Source organism: Oncorhynchus keta, chromosome 34 (assembly GCF_023373465.1).
Source record: "Oncorhynchus keta strain PuntledgeMale-10-30-2019 chromosome 34, Oket_V2, whole genome shotgun sequence".
Lineage (NCBI taxonomy): Eukaryota > Metazoa > Chordata > Actinopteri > Salmoniformes > Salmonidae > Oncorhynchus > Oncorhynchus keta.
The window spans coordinates 8,525,522-8,550,124 of record NC_068454.1 but is presented as its reverse complement, the minus strand read 5'-3'; the positions used below and the strand labels follow the sequence as shown (position 1 = coordinate 8,550,124).

Genomic DNA, 24,603 nt, shown 5'->3' with positions numbered 1-24,603 from the left:
GAAATCCTGGTTGAGAATGAAATGACTGAAGAAATGAACAACGAAACAGCACAGCAAGTAAGTGAAATAAATAGGTTTTGATTATGTTTTACTGGTAATGGGGACATATGTGAATGCCATCAAAATAACTTTTTGGTGTGTGTAACCTTTTATTTAACTAGGCAAGTCAGTTAAGAACAAATTTTTATTTACAATAACGGCCAAACCCAGACGAAGCTGGGCCAATTGTGCACTGCCCTAAGGGACTCCCAATCACTGCCGGATGTGATAGAGCCAGGATTCGAACCAGGGACTGTAGTGATGCCTCTTGCACTGAGGTGCAGTGCCTTAGACCGCTGTGTCCATGTGTGTGTGTTAACTATTTATCTGTACTAGAAAGCTTAAAAGGCAGCTAAAATTTGGAATATCGGTTATCAGTATTGTTTTTTTGGGGGGGCAAGGAAAATATCGGATATCGGTATTGGCCAGAAATGTCATATCGGTGCATCACTAGTCATGCACTAAACTACAGTATGTATATAGAATATTGACCTGTTGGAAACTACAACTCCCTACTACATTGCACAGTTCGGGCTTGGTCTGATTTATCTCTAGAAAAGCTGAGCATTATGTGCATTGAGCTTGCAAAATTGTTCAAATAAAATGGAATTCTAATAATTTAACCAACATTGGTCAATTCATTGTTAAACAAAAAATAACTGACATTTCGGTTAATCGGATTAAATGGGCATGTTTGTATAGTGAAATCTGTACATTTGTTTTTGAAGTGGGCTTTATGGCAAGAAAGGGCAAGGGGGATACCTAGTCGGTTGTTCAACTGAATGCATTCAACTGAAATGTGTCTTCGTGCATTTAACCCAACCCCTCTGAATCAGAGAGGTGCGGGGTGCTGCCTTAATTGATGTCTACGTCATGGGCGTCTGGGGAGCAGTTGTTGTTGGGGGTTAACTGCCTTGCTCAAGGGCGGAACGGCACATTTTTCCACCTTGCCGGTATTGCGTCATTGGTGTTGCACCATAAATTAAAAATAAATAAATCAGCATTTGACAATATTTTACAGGAGTTTTCATATGTACCTTTTTTCCTTTAGGGATTATAGATCCTTTAGGCATTATAGATCCTTTAGGCATTATAGATCCTTTGGGGATTATAGATCCTTTAGGCATTATAGATCCTTTAGGCATTATAGATCCTTTAGGGATTACAGATCCTTTAGGCATTATAGATCCTTTAGGCATTATAGATCCTTTAGGCATTATAGATCCTTTGGGGATTATAGATCCTTTAGGCATTATAGATCCTTTAGGCATTATAGATCCTTTGGGGATTATAGATCCTTTAGGCATTATAGATCCTTTAGGGATTATAGATCCTTTGGGGATTATAGATCCTTTAGGCATTATAGATCCTTTGGGGATTATAGATCCTTTAGGGATTATAGATCCTTTAGGCATTATAGATCAATATAATGTGATCCTTTAGGGATTATAGATCCTTTAGGGATTATAGATCCTTTGGGCATTATAGATCAATATAATGTGATCCTTTAGGGATTATAGATCCTTTAGGCATTATAGATCAATATAATGTGATCCTTTAGGGATTATAGATCCTTTAGGGATTATAGATCCTTTAGGCATTATAGATCAATATAATGTGATCCTTTAGGGATTATAGATCCTTTAGGGATTATAGATCCTTTAGGGATTATAGATCCTTTGGGGATTACAGATCCTTTAGGCATTATATATCCTTTAGGGATTACAGATCATTTAGGCATTATAGATCCTTTAGGCATTATAGATCCTTTAGGCATTATAGATCCTTTAGGCATTATAGATCCTTTAGGCATTATAGATCCTTTAGGCATTATAGATCCTTTAGGGATTAACAGATCAATATAATGTTATCCTGTTCACTATTTGAAGGTTTACGCTATTTAAAATGTTCCTCTCTCTCTCTCTCTCTCTCTCTCTCTCTCTCTCTCTCTCTCTCTCTCTCTCTCTGGTCTCTCTCTGGTCTCTCCCTCTCTCTCTCTCTGGTCTCTCTCTGGTCTCTCCCTCTCTCTCTCTCTGGTCTCTCCCTCTCTCTGGTCTCTCCCTCTCTCTGGTCTCTCCCTCTCTCTGGTCTCTCCCTCTCTCTGGTCTCTCCCTCTCTCTGGTCTCTCCCTCTCTCTGGTCTCTCCCTCTCTCTCTCTCTGGTCTCTCCCTCTCGCTCTCTCTGGTCTCTCCCTCTCGCTCTCTCTGGTCTCTCCCTCTCTCTCTCTCTGGTCTCTCCCTCTCTCTCTCTCTGGTCTCTGTCTCTCTCTGGTCTCTGTCTCTCTCTGGTCTCTGTCTCTCTCTGGTCTCTGTCTCTCTCTCGCTCTCTGGTCTCTCGCTCTCTGGTCTCTCCCTCTCTCGCTCTCTGGTCTCTCCCTCTCTCTGGTTTCTCCCCCTCTCTCTCTCTGGTCTCTCCCTCTCTCTCTCTGGTCTCTCCGTCTCTCTCTATCTGGTCACTCTCTCTGGTCTCTCCCTCTCTCTCTCTCTGGTCTTTCTTTCTTTCTTTCTTTCTTTCTTTCTTTCTTTCTTTCTTTCTGGTTTCTGTCTCTCTCTCTCTGGTCTCTCCCTCTCTCTCTCTGGTCTCTCCCTCTCTCTCTCTCTGGTCTTTCTTTCTTTCTTTCTTTCTTTCTTTCTGGTTTCTCCCTCTCTCCCTCTCTCTCTCTCTGGTCTCTCCCTCTCGCTCTCTCTGGTCTCTCGCTCTCTCTGGTCTCTCCCTCTCTCTCCCTGGTCTCTCCCTCTCTCTCTCTCTGGTCTCTCCCTCTCTCTCTCTCTGGTCTCTGTCTCTCTCTCCCTCTCTCGCTCTCTGGTCTCTCGCTCTCTGGTCTCTCCCTCTCTCTCTCTCTGGTCTCCCTCTCTCTCTCTCTGGTCTCTCCCTCTCTCTCTCTCTGGTCTCTCCCTCTCTCTCTCTCTGGTCTCTCCCTCTCTCTCTCTCTGGTCTCTCCCTCTCTCTCTGGTCTCGCTCTGGTCTCTCCCTCTCTCTCTGGTCTTTCTTTCTTTATTTCTGGTTTCTGTCTTTCTGGTCTCTCCCTCTCTCTGGACTCTCCCTCTCTCTCTCTTTCTTTCTGGTCTCCCACTAAAACACTCTCTGGTCTCTCTCTCTCTCAATCTCCTGTAGGTCTCGATGTTGTGACAGAGATGATCCTTCTCACAAGATGATCAAAACAGAGGTGAGCTCATCTCTTTCCTCTCACACCGCATGTTCTGATGAGCACCACGTTTGTCTATATATAAGTTAAAGCTCATTCCTATATCTTCAGTTTCCTAACAACTTGTGTGTTAGTATATTAAAAAGGGTTAATCCATTAACAATCTGATGCAGACAGACAGGCAGGCAGACAGGCAGACAGACAGACAGACAGACAGGCAGGCAGACAGACAGGCAGGCAGGCAGGCAGGCAGGCAGGCAGGCAGACAGACAGTGCATGGTTCTGGCTGGGTGTGTTCAGCGCCTTAATGTTTACTTAGCTGCCTGTCAGCCAGCTTGGCTGTGTGGGCGTGGCTCGAATGAGAGGGGGTGTGTCCCTCAAGACTACTGGGTGTCATAATGTAAGTGAGCACTCAAAGTTCACTGCAATAAAAACTTTCTCTGTCGAATCAGGTCACCTCCTCCGCACCTTAAGTCACGCCCTAAGAATCCACATTGAGCGACTGACACACCTCCTTGCATCCCCTCATTGTCTTTAGAAGTGCGTCAGACGCTGCGTAGTAGGGCCTTGTCTGTCAGTGTGTCAATGCCTCTATTTCCATTCCTCACAGTGTAGTGCAGCTGTTGAGTAAAGAGTTTCCCCAGAAACTCCTCTGAATTGTTCTGAGCTGTTGAGTAAAGAGTGGCTTTGTGTAGTGAGCTGTGTAGAGATTGTGGCAGCTGTTCATTCATCTCTCTCCAGTGGTTCGTTTGATGACGGTCCAAACCTCTGTGAGTGATCATACTCCACGCCTCCACAGTACAGGGGTGGGCCAGGGTGGGACCAGCGAGGTAGCAGACACACTCCCCCATCTCCTTCCTCCTGTTTCTCAATCCTTTGGGGGCAGTCACATTGCAGAACTTTGTAGAACACACATACAGAGTTATTTGTTTGAAGGGAAAGGGGGAATACCTAATCAGTTGTACAACTAAATGCAATTAACTGAAATGTGTCTTCCTGCATGTAACCCAACACCGCACGGGGAACAGAATGAATGAATGAATGAATGTTTTGGAGTGGATTCTTTTCATAGAAAATATGTTTTCTGTAACTTATTCGAGTCTACTGAAGACCCAGTTTGTTACATACATTAAAACACATTTTTCCTTAAAACAACTTTTGGAGTTGTTTTCATTTTGAGCCACTTTTCTCTTGCTAAAGGGACAATTGTTCTCACGACCTGGTGGTTTTCTTTTGACTGTACATGACTGTGTGTCCTTCTTGAGAAGTTTTACATATTTACCACAACAAAGGAGTTAACGACCAACACAGTTCTAAAATGAATCCCCACTCACCTGCCTTCCTGCTGCTGTTTTAGTCCTCTCCACACCACACATACACACTGCTGCCACCCTCCCATTAAGGGCCAGGCACACGCCCATGTGGACTCTATAACAACACAAATGCCCAAATGAGTGCAGTCGCGCCTACCCATATGCCTGATGACATCACCATGTGGGCGCTCTCTGAATCACCCACACCCATACACTTGCACAGTTGAGTTGTCTGCACACATACTCACACCGTCATATGGTCTTTAATTCTCCTTCTGTCTCTCCCACATATATATATATATATATATACACACACACACACAGTCTGACTGGACATCTTCTGTGGGTTCTGTAAAGGAGTGACACATCATAGGGTAGGGTTAGCTCAGGGTTGATCGACCAGCAGACATGCGTTAACCTTCCTCGTCCAACCTTCACTCACCCCAGTACAGCAGGAAGGATCCACCTCAGGTGGTAGGTTTACTTACTGACTTTATTGTCCCCATGGGGAAATGTTGTTGCAGTGTCATGTACACGTTTAAAGTGTCGTTTGAATACAACACTACATTGACAATACAAGTGTCATAAGTTACATACCAGCCTGCTGGCTTTACTGAGTCGATAGGAACATTAGCCTGCTGGCTTTACTGAGTCGATAGGAACATTAGCCTGCTGGCCTAACTGAGTCGATAGGAACATTTAGCCTGCTGGCCTTACTGAGTCGATAGGAACATTAGCCTGCTGGCCTTACTGAGTCAATAGGAACATTAGCCTGCTGGCCTTACTGGGTCTATAGGAACATTAGCCTGCTGGCCTTACTGAGTCGATAGGAACATTAGCCTGCTGGCCTTACTGAGTCGATAGGAACATTAGCCTGCTGGCCTTACTGGGTCTATAGGAACATTATTCTGCTGGCCTAACTGGGTCTATAGGAACATTAGCCCGAGCTGCTTAGGAGGAATATCACACCTGGCACAAATGATTGTCTCGTTCTGTTAGGACCTCATATTGAAGCTAGTAGAGACCCCAACTGATGTATAGAACAATCTTAAAGTGATCAACTTTGGTTTAGATACAAGCATCAGTAAATCTTAGGTCCAAGTTGAATGAATGTATTGTCTAACTTTCTTACCACTTTGCATGTTGTTTTCTTCCCTCACAGACTCTGTGAATTGGTCAAATTTGGTCAAATGATAAATGTTGCGTATGGTTTCCTAGAAACAAGGGTGTCTCAATTTATCCCACTCTCCCCTATAGTAGAAAAGAGGGGCTCATCAGGACTGTGGTCTCAATGTTCCTCATTGTCTCTTTATTGTGTCAGGAGGGCTTCTTCGACCTCCAGGAAGCCCTGCAGTCAATCCACATGAGAAGGGTGGCCCTGAGAGAGCAGCTGGCCACAGCCAAGTCTAAAGGAGAGGAGACTATGGGGCGCTGCATCCAGGTGACGATACTACCACTGACGGGCTGACTGACTGGCTGGCTGTCTGATGGATGGACTGACTGGCTGGCTGTCTGATGGATGGACTGACTGACTGGCTGGCTGTCTGATGGATGGACTGACTGGCTGTCTGACTGGCTGTCTGACGGACTGATGGATGAACTGACTGGCTGGCTGTCTGACGGACTGATGGATGGACTGACTGGCTGTCTGACTGGCTGTCTGACGGACTGATGGATGAACTGACTGGCTGGCTGTCTGACGGACTGATGGATGAACTGACTGGCTGGCTGGCTTGCTGACTGAGTGTTTGACGGACTGGCTTGCCGGATGACTGTTTGGCTAACTGGCTTGCTGACTGACTGTGTGACTGACTGACTGGATAACTGGATGGATGGACTGACTGACTGGCTGTCTGACGGACTGATGGATGAATTGGCTGGCTCGCTGACTGACTGTGTGACTGACTGACTGGAAAACTGGATGGATGGCTGGCTGATGAGCTGGATAACTGGATGGATGGCTGGCTGATGAACTGGATGACTGGATGGATGGCTGGCTGGCTCACTGACTGACTGGCTCAGTCAGTGTCAGTGTCAGTGTGTTGGCAGCAGCTACTCAATGTTAGTGGTGGCTGTTTAACAGTCTGATGGCCTTGAGATAGAAGCTGTTTTTCAGTCTCTCAGTCCCAGCTTTGATGCACCTGTACTGACCTCGTCTTCTGGATGATAGCGGGGTGAACAGGCAGTGGCTCGGGTGGTTGATGTCCTTGATGATCTTTATGGCCTTCCTGTAACATCGGGTGGTGTAGGTGTCCTGGAGGGCAGGTAGTTTGCCCCGGTGATGCGTTGTGCAGACCTCACTACCCTCTGGAGAGCCTTACGGTTGAGGGCGGAGCAGTTGCCGTACCAGGCGGTGATACAGCCCGTCAGGATGCTCTCGATTGTGCATCTGTAGAAGTTTGTGAGTGCTTTTGGTGACAAGCCGAATTTCTTCAGCCTCCTGAGGTTGAAGAGGCGCTGCTGCACCTTCTTCACGAAGCTGTCTGTGTGAGTGGACCAATTCAGTTTGTCTGTGATGTGTATGCCGAGGAACTTAAAACTTGCTACCCTCTCCACTACTGTTCCATCGATGTGGATAGGGGGGTGTTCCCTCTGCTGTTTCCTGAAGTCCACAATCATCTCCTGAGTTTTGTTGACGTTGAGTGTGAGGTTATTTTCCTGACACCACACTCCGAGGGCCCTCACCTCCTCCCTGTGGGCCGTCTCGTCGTTGTTGGTAATCAAGCCTACCACTGTTGTGTCGTCCGCAAACTTGATGATTGAGTTGGAGGCGTGCGTGGCCACGCAGTCGTTGGTGAACAGGGAGTACAGGAGAGGGCTCAGAACGCACCCTTGTGGGGCCCCAGTGTTACGGATCAGTGGGGAGGAGATGTTGTTGCCTACCCTCACCACCTGGGGGCGGCCCGTCAGGAAGTCCAGTACCCAGTTGCACAGGGCGGGGTCGAGACCCAGGGTCTCGAGCTTGATGACGAGCTTGGAGGGTACTATGGTGTTGAATGCCGAGCTGTAGTCGATGAACAGCATTCTCACATAGGTATTCCTCTTGTCCAGATGGGTTAGGGCAGTTTGCAGTGTGGTTGAGATTGCATCGTCTGTGGACCTATTTGGGCGATAAGCAAATTGGAGTGGGTCTAGGGTGTCAGGTAGGGTGGAGGTGATATGGTCCTTGACTAGTCTCTCAAAGCACTTCATGATGACGGAAGTGAGTGCTACGGGGCGGTAGTCGTTTAGCTCAGTTACCTTAGCTTTCTTGGGAACAGGAACAATGGTGGCCCTCTTGAAGCATGTGGGAACAGCAGACTGGTATAGGGATTGATTGAATATGTCTGTAAACACACCGGCCAGCTGGTCTGCGCATGCTCTGAGGGCGCGGCTGGGGATGCCGTCTCGGCCTGCAGCCTTGCGAGGGTTAACACGTTTAAATGTCTTCCTCGGCTGCAGTGAAGGAGAGACCGCATGTTTTCGTTGCAGGCCGTGTCAGTGGCACTGTATTGTCCTCGAAGCGGGCAAAAAATGTATTTAGTCTGCCTGGGAGCAAGACATCCTGGTCCGTGACTGGGCTGGATTTCTTCTTGTAGTCCGTGATTGACTGTAGACCCTGCCACATGCCTCTTGTGTCTGAGCCGTTGAATTGAGATTCTATTTTGTCTCTGTACTGACGCTTAGCTTGTTTGATAGCCTTGCGGAGGGAATAGCTGCACTGTTTGTATTCGGTCATGTTACCAGACACCTTGCCCTGATTAAAAGCAGTGGTTCGCGCTTCCAGTTTCACGCGAATGCTGCCATCAATCCACGGTTTCTGGTTAGGGAATGTTTTAATCGTTGCTATGGGAACGACATCTTCAACGCACGTTCTAATGAACTCGCACACCGAATCAGCGTATTCGGCAATATTGTTATCTGACGCAATACGAAACAATACGTGATGGAAACATATCCCAGTCCACGTGATGGAAGCAGTCTTGGAGTGTGGAGTCAGCTTGGTCGGACCAGCGTTGGACAGACCTCAGCGTGGGAGCCTCTTGTTTTAGTTTCTGTCTGTAGGCAGGGATCAACAAAATGGAGTCGTGGTCAGCTTTTCCGAAAGGGGGGTGGGGCAGGGCCTTATATGCGTCGCGGAAGTTAGAGTAACAATGATCCAAGGTTTTTCCACCCCTGTTTGCGCAATCGATATGCTGATAAAATTTAGGGAGTCTTGTTTTCAGATTAGCCTTGTTAAAATCCTCAGCAACAATGAATGCAGCCTCCGGATAAATGGTTTCCAGTTTGCAAAGAGTTAAATAAAGTTCGTTCAGAGCCATCGATGTGTCTGCTTGGGGGGGATATATACGGCTGTGATTATAATCGAAGAGAATTCTCTTGGTCGATAATGCGGTCTACATTTGATTGTGAGGAATTCTAAATCAGGTGAACAGAAGGATTTGAGTTCCTGTATGTTTCTTTCATCACACCATGTCTCGTTAGCCATAAGGCATACGCCCCCGCCACTCTTCTTACCAGAAAGATGTTTGTTTCTCCAGACAGGAGAACAGATGCGTGGAGAAACCAAGAGACTGGTTGGCAAGAAGGCTGCACCGCCTCAGATAGCGTCTCTCCAGTGAGCCATGTTTCCGTGAAGCAAAGAACATTCGTCCAGATCTGATGTCCCTCTGGAATGCTCGGCGCGCAAAACAACCCTCTAGACAGGAGAACTCGTGCGTAAACAACCAGTATCTTTCATCAACCTTGTGCGTGTCAAGTAAACAACCAGACTGAGAACATTGGCAGGAGAAAGAAGAATGTATCTAGGAGAACAGAGTGTAAACAACCAGTATCTAGACAGGAGAACACGTGCGTAAACAGCCAGTATCTAGACAGGAGAACCGTAAACAACCAGTATCTAGACAGGAGAACAGATAGGTGCGGCCAGTATCTAGACAGGAGAACTGACCAGAAGACCGCGTAAACAACCAGTATCTTACGTGCGTAAACAACCAGTTTTGACAGGAGAACAGAGTCGTAAACAACCAGTATCTTTTTGTATCTAGACAGGAGAACAGATACGTGCGTAAACAACCAGTATCTGCTGCAGTATCTAGACAGGAGAACAGATAAACAACCATTCAGGAGAACAGATACGTGCGTCCTAGACAGGAGTTTGAAAGGCAGAACACAGGAGAACAGATCGTGCGTAAACAACCAGTATCTAGACAAAACATATTCTAGACAGGAGAACAGATAGGTGCGTAAACAACCAGTATCTAGACAGGAGAACAGATGGTGAGTTAAACAACCAGTATCTAGACTGATCTTATATTCAGTAGTTCAGTTCTAGACAGGAGAACTGTATGTAATGAAACATATAGGTGCGTAAACAACCAGTATAGACAGGGAGAACGATGAGATGAACTGGGGTACTAACGTGCGTAAACAACCAGTATCTAGACAGGAGAAATAACACGACAGGAGAACAAAAAAAAAACTGCATAGTTTCCTAGGAACGTATCTAGACAGGAGAACAGATAGGTAAACAACCAGTATCTAGCAGGAGAACATCTCTGTCGGCGCAGGAGAACGCAAAACAACCAGTATCTAGACAGGAGAACAGATAGGTGCGTAAACAACCAGTATCTAGACAGGAGAACAGATACGTGCGTAAACAACCAGTATCTAGACAGGAGAACAGATACGTGCGTAAACAACCAGTATCTAGACAGGAGAACAGATACGTGCGTAAACAACCAGTATCTAGACAGGAGAACAGATACGTGCGTAAACAACCAGTATCTAGACAGGAGAACAGATAGGTGCGTAAACAACCAGTATCTAGACAGGAGAACAGATAGGTGCGTAAACAACCAGTATCTAGACAGGAGAACAGATACGTGCGTAAACAACCAGTATCTAGACAGGAGAACAGATAGGTGCGTAAACAACCAGTATCTAGACAGGAGAACAGATAGGTGCGTAAACAACCAGTATCTAGACAGGAGAACATATTTTGTTTATTTTTGTTTATCTCTAACTCTGCATGCCTCTATCTGTGTGTGTCTGTCCGCATCTGTCCATCTGTGTCTGTCCGTGTGTCTCGTCTGTCCGTGTGTCTGCGTCTGTCCATCTGTGTGTGTGTGTGTGGTCTGTTCATGCGGGTGTGTTAGCTGCAGCTGGAGCGTCTGCTGACCAGACAGATGGAGATCCATCACGAAGCGCAGGCCCAGGACAGACTGCAGGCCCAGGACAGACTGCAGGCCCAGGACAGACTGCAGGCCCAGGACAGACTGCAGGCCCAGGACAGACTGCAGGCCCAGGACAGACTGCAGGCCCAGGACAGACTGCAGGCCCAGGACAGACTGCAGGCCCAGGACAGACTGCAGGCTCTGGAGTGGAAGGTCCCTCTGGGGGCCTTCAGGTTGAATCACAACACTAACCCAGAACACCGTCACCATGTCAACAGAGTCTCCACTGATAGCACCAGTCTACCGCCAGGTCAGTCATTCCACATTCATGTTAGGAAGTGTATATTGGACCGGCAGAACGAAAACGTAAAGTTGAATGAATTAGGTGTTGAGGTTAAGTGTAGGAACCAGGGTTAAGGTTGGAGTAAGGAGGATAAAACGTTAACATTGGGTCAGTGGTGCCACTGTTCGCCACCCTTCTATTTCTGCTGGTTAAATATACACTGCCTTTGTTTCATTTCCTAGTCACACTTTCATTTCTCTGTCATTTGTTTTTGGGGGGAGGTTTTGGGGACTTTCAGGATGGGTCCAGGTGCGTGCGTGTGTGTGTGTGTGTGTGTGTGTGTGTGTGTGTGTGTGTGTGTGTGTGTGTGTGTGTGTGTGTGTGTGTGTGTGTGTGTGTGTGTGTGTGTGTGTGTGTGTGTGTTTTATTACATCCCCATTAGCTGTTGTGACGTAGCAGCTACTCTTCCTGGGGTCCACACAAATGGCACATGTAGCATATCAATATATACACACCAACTATCTAGGTCCTCAGAAAGCAGACGTGTGTGTGTATATATAAAGGTTATAAATGCTCTGAGTTGTTTTTAAGTTTGCTTTGAGGCAGCTATTGATTTACCCTGAAGCCCTCTTAAATGGATAATTCAACCAAATTACAAAATTAAACATTGATTTCTTGACCCTGTAAGCAGTCTGTGGACAAGGTATGACAGCAATCCATGCTTTGGTGTAGTTTCCCTGAAACTGTTTGCACATACTAAACGTTTTAACATTTGTAGCACAAATCCCATTCAAGTCATGGGACTGATATTAGCATTTTTCGCACATGAGACAATAAAAATGCTGCGGTTTGGCTGGCGCCTAGTCGAACTCTAGCTAGTACAAACAAGTGTGCTCGCATACTCCCTTAAAAGACCTTTGCTTGAAACGACCTTCGCTTGAAAAACAGAGTGGCAATAGTACTGTTTGTCCATTTTGAGTTTGTCCAAATCGTCCAAATTAAATCTTAAGATATCTCAAGAAATCTTTCATGAATTTTGACATTTTTGCCAAGGAGATCTTATTCGTACAATTTTACATCTAACTGAGATGTTTAGTGCAGTATTTGTCAATTAAAACGCGCATGAAAACAAATTGTCTCTCATTGAAAGACAACAAAGACTTTATTGAATAATCCCTACTGTTGATCAATCACCCACAAAGGGGCGTAGACTTCGGCTCTGAACATCGGCTTGGATCCAGGAAACATTTTGTGCGCCCGAACAGCCGGAAAAAACCCTCAATGTTGTCCAAAACAAACAAACAACGCCACAAAACATCATCATAATATATGCACAAACTCTTCGGGAAACGGTTTCGACCGGAAAACGTGCGTCATTTGAGACAACGATGAGTGTGTGGTGAGCACTGAGGATGAAGGATGACACGACCTCTCTACTTTCACAAACTCAACCTCACACAGTCAACAGCATGACACCGCAACGTTAACACGTTCACCTGCTTCCTCTGTTTCCTTTTATGCTCGCACGGCGCGTAACCACACACACTTAAACACAATAAAACACACACACACATGTACACAGACTGAATTGTCTTCCTTTGTGCTCTACCTCTGGGTCTTCATAAACAGCATTGACAGCAATGTGGCGTGACTAACACTTTTCATACACAGCACAATACTACAGTACTTTTATTATCATTATGTTATATCAGAAATGTGTCTTCTGTTGAGAAGAGAGACTTCCTGCACAATTCAATTAAATCAAAGTTTATTTGTCATGTACGCTGATTACAACTGGTTGTATTAATAGTATTTAATCTCTCCTCAGAATAATATTATTCTGTTGGTCCTGTGGGTACCTTTGCCACTGTTCCACCCCTTGTGTGTTACGCTGTCATGCTCACCTTACAGTGACATGCTTAACTTTTTTTTTAACTTAAAATGTATTAGGTGAACAATAGATTAGTAATGAAATAATAAACAACAGTGAAAAATAACAGTAGCGAGGCTATATACAGTAGCAAGGCTACATACAGACAGTTAGTCAGGCTGATTGAGGTAGTATGTACATGTAGATATGGTTAAAGTGACGATGCATATATGATAAACAGAGAGTAGCAGTAGCGTAATCAAATCAAATTGTTTGTCACATGCGCCGAATACAACAGGTGTATTCACCTTACAGTGACCTTACATTTCACCTTACAGTGAAATGCTTACTTACGAGCCCCTAACCAACTATGCAGTTAAAAAAATAAAAATATGAATAAGAATAGGAAATTAAAGTAAGAAGTAATTAAAGAGCAGTCTGTCCATTACAGGTTAAATTACAGCTCTCTGCCTCAGTACAGGTTCAATTACAGCTCTCTGCCTCAGTACAGGTTAAATTACAGCTCTCTGCCTCAGTACAGGTTCAATTACAGCTCTCTGCCTCAGTACAGATTAAATTACAGCTCTCTGCCTCAGTACAGGTTAAATTACAGCTCTCTGCCTCAGTACAGTTTCAATTACAGCTCTCTGCTCTCTGCCTCAGTACAGGTTCAATTACAGCTCTCTGCCTCAGTACAGTTTCAATTACAGCTCTCTGCCTCAGTACAGGTTCAATTACAGCTCTCTGCCTCAGTACAGGTTCAATTACAGCTCTCTGCCTCAGTACAGGTTCAATTACAGCTCTCTGCCTCAGTACAGGTTCAATTACAGCTCTCTGCCTCAGTACAGTTTCAATTACAGCTCTCTGCCTCAGTACAGGTTCAATTACAGCTCTCTGCCTCAGTACAGGTTCAATTACAGCTCTCTGCCTCAGTACAGGTTCAATTACAGCTCTCTGCCTCAGTACAGGTGCAATTACAGCTCTCTGCCTCAGTACAGGTGCAATTACAGCTCTCTGCCTCAGTACAGGTTCAATTACAGCTCTCTGCCTCAGTACAGGTTCAATTACAGCTTTCTGCCTCAGTACAGGTTGAATTACAGCTCTCTGCCTCAGTACAGGTTCAATTACAGCTCTCTGCCTCAGTACAGGTTCAATTACAGCTCTCTGCCTCAGTACAGGTTCAATTACTGCTCTCTGCCTCAGTACAGGTTCAATTACAGCTCTCTGCCTCAGTACAGGTTCAATTAATGCTCTCTGCCTCAGTACAGGTTCAATTACAGCTCTCTGCCTCAGTACAGGTTAAATTACATCTCTCTGCTCTCTGCCTCAGTACAGGTTAAATTACATCTCTCTGCTCTCTGCCTAAGTACAGGTTCAATTACAGCTCTCTGCTCTCTGCCTCAGTACAGGTTAAATTACAGCTCTCTGCCTCAGTACAGGTTCAATTACAGCTCTCTGCCTCAGTACAGGTTCAATTACAGCTCTCTGCCTCAGTACAGGTTAAATTACAGCTCTCTGCCTAAGTACAGGTTCAATTACAGCTCTCTGCTCTCTGCCTCAGTACAGGTTAAATTACAGCTCTCTGCCTCAGTACAGGTTCAATTACAGCTCTCTGCCTCAGTACAGGTTAAATTACAGCTCTCTGCCTCAGTACAGTCAGGCAACATCTGCACTGAGCTAAAGGGTAGAGGTGTCTCTTTCAAGGAGCGGGACACTAACCCAGAAGCTTATAAGAAATCCCACAATGCCCGCTGACGAACTATCAAACAGGCAAAGCATCAATACAGGACAAAGTTCGAATCATACTACACACGGCTCTGACGCTCGTCGGATGTGGCAGGGCTTGCAAAACATGAAAGACTACAAAGGGAAGCACAGCCAAGAGCTGCCCAGTGACACTAGCCTACCAGAAGAGCTAAATTACATCTATGCTCTTTTCGAGGCAACTAACACTGAAACATGCATGAAAGCACCAGCTGTTCCGGACGACTGTGTGATCACGCTCTCCGCAACTGATGTGAGTAAGACCTTTTAAACATGTCAACATTCACAAGGCCGCATGGCCAGACAGATTACCAGGACGTGTACTCCGAGCATGCGCTGACCAACTGGCAAGTGTCTTCACTGACATTTTCAACATGTCCCTGACTGAGTCTGTAATACCAACATGTTTCAAGCAGAGCACCATAGTCCCTGTGGCCAAGAAAACTAAGGTAATCTGACTAAATTACTACCGACCCGTAGCACTCAAGTCTGTAGCCATGAAGTGCTTTGAAAGCCTGATCATGGCTCACATCAACAAATTATCCCAGAAACCCTAGACCCACTCCAATTTGCATACCGCCCCAACAGATCCACAAATTATGCAATCTCTTTTGAACTCCACACTGCCCTTTCACACCTGTACAAAAGGAACACCTATGTAAGAATGCTATTCATTGACTACGACTACAGCTCAGCATTCAACACCATAGTACCTTCAAAGCTCATTACAAAACTAAATACCTCCCTCTGGATCTGGATCCTGGACTTCCGATGGGCCTCCCCCATCGGAACATATTCACCACGCTGATCCTCAACACGGGGGCCCCTCAAGGGTGTGTATTCATTCCCCTCCTGTACTCCATGTTCACTCATGACTGCAAGACCAAGCACGTCTCCCAACGCCATCATTAAGTTTGCCGATGACACAACAGTGGTAGTCCTAATCTCCAACAACGACGAGACAGCCTATAGGGAGGAGTCAGAGACCTGGCTGTGTGGTGCCAGGACAACAACCTCTCCCTCAACGTGATCAAGACTAAGGAGATGATTGTGGACTACAGGAAGAGGAGGACCGAGCACGCCCCCATTCTCATCAATGGGGCTTTAGTGGAGGTGCAGGTTGAGAGCTTCAAGTTCCTTGGTGTCCAAATCACGAACAAACGAACATGGTCCATGCACACCAAGACAGTCGTGAAAAGGGCACGACAAAACCTATTCCCCCTCCGGAGACTGAAAAGATTTGGCATGGGTCCTCAGATCCTCAAAAGTTTCTACAGCTGCACCAACAAGAGTATCCAGACTGCTTGCATCAGTGCCTGGTATATGGCAACTGCTCGGCCTCCGACCGTAAGGCACTACAGAGGGTAGTGCGCACGTCCCAGTACATCACTGGGGCCAAGCTTCCTGCCATCCAGGACCTCTATACCAGGCGGTGTTAGAGAAAGACAAAGAAAATTGTCAAAGACAACCCAGTCGTAGACTGTTCTTTCTGCTACCACAAGGCAAGGGGTACCGGAGCGCCACGTCTTGGTCCAAGAGGCTTCTAAACAGCTTCTACCCCCAAGCCATAAGATTCCTGAACAGCTAATCAAAATGGCAACCCAGACTACTTGCTTTGCCCCCCCACCATATAGCCTCGCTATTGTTATTTTACTGCTGCTCTTTAATTATTTGTTAGTTTATTTCTTTTTTTTTTTTGTTTTTTTTAACTGCATTGTTGGTTAAAGGCTTGTTAGTAAACATTTCACTGTAAGGTCTACACTTGTTGTATTCGGCGCTTGTGACAAATAAAATTTGATTTGACCTAGCTGTCTGTATCCTAACTTCATCCTTACCTAGCTGTGTGTTCCTGCAGGGGAGAGGCCACTGAACCTGCAGGTGGATGGTCAAAAGTCGAATGGAGACACACCCCTGGGGAAACAACTAGCCAATGAGCTGAAGAGGCATCACGGCAAAAGGGAGGGAAAGACCCCGACCACGAGTCACCATAGCAATGTCAAGTGCAAAACTCTGACCATAGGTCTGCCCCTAGAGATGCTCTCTTATTGTTCATTCACAATTCATCATTTGTTACTGAGATACTGAATTAGTTTGTTTATTCTTTGTCATAGTTCTCTCATGCTGAATCATGAGATATCCAACTCCTATTTATTTATTTTCTCTCTCATTCCAGAAAATGGGAACGGGGCTGACTTCTCCCAAGGGGCTCTCAGCCTTTCTGACAAGAAGACCATCAAATCATAGCCGGAGGATTCCAGATAGCACCTCTCCTCCTCCTCTTCCTCCTTGCGCATCCCTCTTTCACAACACAGTCGTCGTTGGGCAATACTAAACAAGCACAGCTGCATTAGAGCCTTAACAACCAATGTTGCCTCAAGATAAGGGATTTTACATGTAGTTTATTTTTTGCCAAAGCACCTAGAGAGCCTTTATTTCTCCCATGTTTTGTATTTTCACTGACTGTGTTGATTCCCCCTCCCTTCCCTACTCTACCGTTCTCCTTTCTTGCTTTCAAGACTGACGGCGAGGGGTCTGTAGATGTATTTGTACATACAGAATTCTGACACTGAAAAGTGTTTATTTGTCGTTGATGTCATTTAAATATGTGCTGTGTAAAATTAGGACGTCAGTTACCAGGACAACACTAGAAGTTCCACCGACTTTGAGTCAACCAGGATTTGGCTCAGAAAAGTCTTATTTATGTTGACAAAGTGCCGGGTTACCATGGTGTTACCATGGTGTTACCATGAGTTGACTCATCCAAGGTTCTAATGGTGATTAAAAAAAAACTTAGAGGCTTTCATTTATGACACCAACTTAAATATTTATTACAATTCAGTGAGAGCCTTCATTTGGAATTTACATATGGGACGACAACAACATTTACATTTTTACCTTTATTTAACTTGGCAAGTCAGTTAAGAACAAATTCTTACGTTCAATGATGGCCTAGGAACAGTGGGTTAACTGCCTTGTTCAGGGGCAGAACGACAAATTTTTACCTTGTCAGCTCGGGGTTTTGATCTTGCAACTTTTCGGTTACTAGTCCAACGCTCTAACCACTAGGATACCCTGCCACCCCAACATATGAGACGACAACAACATATGGGGGGACAACATATGGGATGGCAAAATATTTGGACGACAACATATGGGATGACAACCTATGGGACAACAAAGTACCATATTTGTATATTATTGCAAGACAGTTTTCTGTGATAACATCGGGTGTGTATGATAGCCATCAAGAATAAGCACAAGTAGGGATTTTCATGACAAGGGCCTCAGAGGCCATATAAATGGAGACGTTGACGTACTCTGTCTTACTAAACGGAAGGGAAATCCTAGAAGTAGTAGAGTCTGAACTACAAAACAGTAATAACAGGGTTTTATATCCCACCTTCTCACTTTAACTAGTACAAAACCAAGTGTGTATAAGTAGAGCAACACCGACAATGTGTTGTTGAGAAACCCAGTGTCAATGTCTCGTTTTCCCAGTTGTGGGGATCGTGGTCACTGTGCAGTAGTTCTATTTCCTGTTGACTAGCGTTAGCCATAGTCTTAGTTCCCCTCAAGATGACCTCGAACAGATACAGTTGAAGTCAGAAGTTTACATACACTTAGGTTGGAGTCATTAAAACGTGTTTATCAACCACTCCACAAATTTCTTGTTAACAAACTATAGTTTTGGCAAGTCGGTTAGGACTTCTACTTTGTGCATGACACAAGTAATTTTTCCAACAATTGTTTACAGACAGATTATTTCACTTATAATTCACTGTATCAGAATTCCAGTGGGTCAGAAGTTTACATGCACTAAGTTGACTGTACCTTTAAACAGCTTGGAAAATTCCAGAAAATGATGTGATGGCTTTAGAAGCTTCTGATAGGCTAATTTGAGTCAATTGGAGGTGTACCTGTGGATATATTTCAAGGACTACCTTCAAACTCAGTGCCTCTTTGCTTGACATCATGGGAAAATCAAAAGAAATCAGCCAAACCAACCAAAAATAGTTGACCTCCACTCATCAGGTTCATCCTTGTGAGCAATTTCCAAATGCCTGAAGGTACCACGTTCATCTGTACAAACAACGGTATGCAAGTATAAACACCATGGAACCACGCAGCCGTCATACCGCTCAGGAAGGAGACTCCTAGAGATGAACGTTCTTTTTGTGCGAAAAGTGCAAATCAATCCCAGAACAACAGCAAAGGACCTTGTGAAGATGCTGGAGAAAACCGGTACAAAAGTATCTATATCCACAGTAAAACGAGTCCTATATCGACATAACCTGAAAGGGTGCTCAGCAAGGAAGAAGCAACTGCTCCAAGACCGGCATAAAAAAGCCAGACTACGATTTGCAACTGCACATGGGGACAAAGATCATACTTTTTGGAGAAATGTCCTCTGGTTGGGCTGATGGAACAAAAATAGAACTGTTTGGCCATAATGACCATTGTTATGTTTGGGGGAAAAAGGGGGAGACTTGCAAGCTGAGGAACACCATTCCAACCGTGAAGCACGGGGGTGGCAGCATCATGTTGTGGAGGTGCTTTTCTGCAGGAGGGACTGGTGCACTTCACAAAATAGATGGCATTATGAGGAAGGGATGTAGATATATTGAAGCAACATCTCAAGACATCAGTCAGGAAGTTAAAGCTTGGTCGCAAATGGGTCTTCCAAATGGACGTTGACCCCAAGCATACTTCCACAGTTGTGGCAAAATTGCTTAAGGACAACAAAGTCAAGGTCTTGGAGTGGCCATCACAATGCCCTGACCTCAACAGAAAATGTGTGGACAGGAATGAAAAAGCACGTGAGTGCAAGGTGGCCTACAAACCTGACTCAGTTCCACCAGCTCTGTCAGGAAGAATGGGCCAAAATTCACCCAACTTATTGTGGGAAGCTTGTGGGTGGCTACCCGAAACGTTTGACCAAAGTTAAACAATTTTAAAGGCAATGCTACCAAATCTTAATTCAGTGTATGTAAACTTCTGTGATGAAAGAAATAAAAGCTGAAATAAATCATTATCTCTACTATTATTCTGACATTTCACATTCTTAAAAGAAAGTGAGGATCCTGACTGACCTAAAACAGGGAATTTTTACTGGGATTAAATGTCAGGAATTGTGAAATGTAGTTGGCTACGGTGTATGTAAACGTCCCACTTCAACTGTATGTAGTACTGCTTGATACAAAAATGCATCGTCATGTTTTTAGATTCTCCATCCAAAGTATTTATTTTATACTTTTATTTATTTTATTATCATATTCTCCCATGAATGACTATGATGTACATGTTACTTTATAGAACGCTTCAGTAATGTATTCAATTACATGAGTCCCTGGGATACTATCTTAATGTCACTTTTAGATCAAGAAGTTTAACAAAAAAAGTTTCTGTCTCAAATTCATAATTCGGTATTGTACCTAGTTAAGCTGTCTCACTAACTGTATTGATGTTTAGAAAGATTACCTCTTCTTTCAGTTACATTCATACATTCTGTTATCCATTTTCATGCAATAGTTAGTGACAGTGCACAAAAAAATAAACGTTTAAATTATTTTCCACTTCGCCTAAATTGGAGTGCCTGTACAGTAACATGCTATAAATGACATCAGAGCTCAGTGCCTGTACAGTAACATGCTATAAATGACATCAGAGCTCAGTGCCTGTACAGTAACATGCTATAAATGACATCAGAGCTCAGTGCCTGTATAGTAAGTAACATGCTATAAATGACAGAGCTCAGGCTCTGTGCTTCACAGCTCTGTATGGGTTCAGCTGATCTGAACTTGAGCACCACATGCAACAAGAAGTTGCCCCCATCCCTCCCGCCAGTGGGAAACTTTTGCAAATGTTATGTTGTCTAAGGGAAGTGCTGTAAATTAAGATGACTGGATGTACTATGAAAGATGAGACTTCGAGGATTCTAATAAATATCTATTTGATGTCAGAAAAGCAAGTCAAACACCTTTGAGTCCAAATGTGCACTTCACATTTCCATTTCACAACTCATGTCATATACAGTGTCAATGTTTATGATCTCTATGTTTGATGTACAGCTGCAAGGCGACATGGCCGTCATACCCTGGGTTGTTCTGAACAGAATGAGTCTGATGTTCAGCTACAAGGTGACATGGCCGTCATACCCTGGGTTGTTCTGAACAGAATGAGTCTGATGTTCAGCTACAAGGTGACATGGCCGTCATACCCTGGGTTGTTCTGAACAGAATGAGTCTGTTTGATGTTCAGCTACAAGGTGACACATACCCTGGGTTGTTCTGAACAGAATGAGTCTGTGATGTTCAGCTACAAGGTGACATGGCCGTCATACCCTGGGTTGTTCTGAACAGAATGAGTCTGTGATGTTCAGCTACAAGGTGACATGGCCGTCATACCCTGGGTTGTTCTGAACAGAATGAGTCTGATGTTCAGCTACAAGGTGACATGGCCGTCATACCCTGGGTTGTTCTGAACAGAATGAGTCTGTTTGATGTTCAGCTACAAGGTGACATGGCCGTCATACCCTGGGTTGTTCTGAACAGAATGAGTCTGTTTGATGTACAGCTACAAGGTGACATGGCCGTCATACCCTGGGTTGTTCTGAACAGAATGAGTCTGTTTGATGTACAGCTACAAGGTGATGGCCGTCATACCCTGGGTTGTTCTGAACAGAATGAGTCTGTGATGTACAGCTGCAAGGCGACATGGCCGTCATACCCTGGGTTGTTCTGAACAGAATGAGTCTGATGTTCAGCTACAAGGTGACATGGCCGTCATACCCTGGGTTGTTCTGAACAGAATGAGTCTGTTTGATGTACAGTCGTTATTGTATAAGTTAGTCATCTTGGCAATATAAAAAGCTGACACAGATTGTGATTTATAATGGACCGTTTCTGGATTGCATAAAGAACAACGGTAATTGTGTGATGGCAAACAAAACAACGACAAGTTCCTCAACAGCACAGCTACATAAGGAGAGCTCAAAAAAGCACCTTATAGTTAGACTTCTTTTAAAGTTCATTGAAATTACTTTGGAACTGGGCACACTTTGGAGTTAGTTCTGTCACTCAAACCCCTGTCATTGTTTGTCTTGTGTTGCACCTACCCCACATTTTCCACAAATATTCTTATAATATTGCTGAATGTATCCAGAATATTTTCAGATTGCTGTGAAAAGTACAGTAAATGTCAAAGGCACATAATATCAACAGTGTGATGTTTGCATTCAGTATTGTGTCCGGTGAACTGTTGTGTCCTTACCTTTTGGTCAGATAATTTCCACATAACCTCCCAACTGTTCCCTTACAATTGTACTGTACCATGCTTATGCATATGTATTTCATATTTCTTCATTAAGAAACATTTCAATTTAGCCCAACACCCACAAGTGTAAAGGGTTAAAACACAGTATTCAATGATGATTTAGTCAGGAGAAGCTAGCCAGAGGATATTGACACATACACAGTAGCCAGGATAAGCACTTAACAACTGTAGTATTGTGCGTTGACTTACCCTAGTAGGAGAAAATAGTGTGCATTTGTATATTTAGTGAACTAACCTAAATGTGAGTGTAAAATATACATTTGTATAATTTATTGGAGGTATTTTTGTTCAGAACACATCATTTATTGCATGCAGATCTTTGACCATTTTCATAAGTGAGATTCATTAAGTAATGGCCTAATGAGCATCTACATCCACCCTCATCATGAAAACTGTATTGTAAAATTATTAGAACGTCTAAATTGTTTCCCCTTAAGTCATGGAAAAATGTTGGCAGGATGATTGATTCAGTAATCTTCACCTGAATTCTACCTATACCTAAAAGCTAAATGTAGCTTGACTTCCTGACTGTTTCAGTATTTAAAAAAAGCTACCTCCAAATACAGTAAGAAACAGACTGGTTCCCAGGCTACCAACAACCAGCTTCACAAGAAGGATGATTTCTGAACTACCTTAGTTCCTTGTAAGTTTCCTCTGCAGCAGCGACCTTTGACCTGACCCCGTGTTGTGACTCGTAACAGCTTTGTATACTATACAGTAGAATGATACATTACTAACTTTGGGATGAACCTGTTTGTGTTTGTCTGTAGAATTTGTTCTTGTCAGAGTTGTTGTTGGTAAAAACATCATTAGATGATGTCATGCACCCTATTGTTTTGTAAACACTTACATTTAATGTGTTATACAGCACATGAACAATAAACTCTTTTTTGGTTTTATCTGATGGTGGATTACCTTTCGTGGGGCTGTCCTGTTTCCCCAAAAATAATTTGTGCTTTTTTATTTATATATTTTTTTAGTTGAACTCAATTTTTTTTTTTTAAATGGTGGATAGCACATAGTAAGAAGGTTAGCTAGACAAGCCAAAACAACTTCTGAGAATTTATGTTTAGGTAAAGGTAAATGTCCTCTGTGACAGGGCTGCAGATGCTCTCTCGGAATCAAGATAACAACCTGACTAGATAAGTTCTAGTGAACATTTTGTGTTCATCAGAAATACTGTTCTAGTTTCGCTTTCAGAAAACTCCATAGAGTTGTCTTATGACTCAGCGTATTGTGATCCTGAAGGGTCACCGTACTTTGACAAAACGTTGTTATGCGAGCTCAGGAAAATGGGCATGTTCGAGTGATAGCGGATAAACTTGTATCGTTGATACAGAACAAAGTCTTGTTCTTCCAACACAACAGTAAAAATGTAGTAGTGAAAAGACAATTCAGCCTCTACACAGTTATTTTTCATCTCCTTGCAAAAAAATAACTACCTAAAAATGACATTCTGCCCATGCAGTGCTTCTGAACCGTGTTATTCAGACAGCATATTCCAGTTCATACTCCTCAAACCTTCGACTCTCAAAAACATCTCAGTGTCCTTATTCATGTGTATCCATCTCAACTCAGTTACCCTTTGAACATTTTTGAAAAACTTGAGAGAAGAGGAAAGTTTCACGACACTCTGCTATATTCTGGGAAACAAAAGGTATTGTACAACACATACAGTGCTGTGAAAATGTCTCAGACCCCTTTCTGATTTTTTTTTTCTATTTTTGCATATTTCTGATACTAAATGTTATCAGAATGCAGTGTTGGGTTTTTGCCTGGCATAATGGGACCCATGTCATCCATGAAGTTATACTTTTGATTCATCTGTCCATAGAACATTCTTCCAAGAGTCTTGAAGATCTTCCAGGTAGAAGGAACCATGATCTCTGCTCTGTATCAGATTTCTACAGGAGAATGTCAGGCCATCTGTCTGTGAGCTGAGCCTGAAGCGCAGCTGCGCCATGCAGCAAGACAATAATCCTAATGTCACGTTCTGTCCATCGTTCGTATGCGTTTTCCTTGTTTTAGTGTTGGTCAGGACGTGAGCTGGGTGGGCATTCTATGTTGTGTGTCTGGTTTGTCTATTTCTATGTTTGGCCTGATATGGTTCTCAATCAGAGGCAGGTGTTAGTCATTGTCTCTGTTTGGGAATCATATTTCGGTAGCCTGTTTTGTGTTGGGTTTTGTGGGTGATTGTTTCTGTCTCTGTTTTTGCACCAGATAGGACTGTTTAGGTTTTCACTTTTCTTGTTTTGTATAGTCTGTTCATGTACAGTCGTCTTTATTAAAAACATGAATAACCACCACGCTGCATTTTGGTCTGCCTCTCTTTCACCAGAAGAAAACCCTTACACCAAATCACACTATCAATACAATGGTGCCGGAGGAGATGGCTGCCGTTTTATGGGCTCCTAACCAATTGTGCTATTTTGTGGGCGGTTTTTCGTGTTGTTTGTAACTTATTTTGTACATAATGTTTCTGCCTCTGTCTCTTATGACCTAAAATAACTTCTGAATATCAGAACAGAGATTACTCACCTCGAACTGGACAATTTTTTATTTAATGACGCAAAGGATTTACTGCTGCAAGACCAGGCCCAAATCCCCGTCATTCGCATGAAGAGACGCCGCCGATACAGGAAACGCTGATCTGGGTGCCTTGTGAGAATTCCCCGGTGAATGAGTGGGTAACCCGCCTCTAC

At 44.0% G+C, this 24,603-nt stretch overlaps 1 protein-coding gene across 3 annotated transcripts in view; it reads left to right on the top strand.

Moving 5' to 3' along the window:
• Positions 1-24,207, top strand: part of LOC118366583 (NGFI-A-binding protein 1-like) — a 41,409-nt gene extending 17,202 nt beyond the window's left edge. The window contains exons 4-10 of one of the 3 annotated variants that reach the window (XM_052492993.1): positions 3,154-3,205; positions 5,819-5,938; positions 10,635-10,962; positions 16,425-16,589; positions 16,743-20,706; positions 20,892-21,017; positions 21,340-24,207. In XM_052492993.1, the coding sequence (XP_052348953.1) occupies positions 3,154-3,205; positions 5,819-5,938; positions 10,635-10,962; positions 16,425-16,589; positions 16,743-16,813 (736 nt within the window). In that variant the 3' untranslated portion in view covers positions 16,814-20,706; positions 20,892-21,017; positions 21,340-24,207. Of the gene's footprint in view, positions 1-3,153; positions 3,206-5,818; positions 5,939-10,634; positions 10,963-16,424; positions 16,590-16,742; positions 20,769-20,891; positions 21,018-21,339 lie in introns of all 3 variants that reach the window. The other 2 variants (XM_052492992.1, XM_052492994.1) reach the window with 2 other exon arrangements.
• Positions 24,208-24,603: the final 396 nt, after the last annotated feature.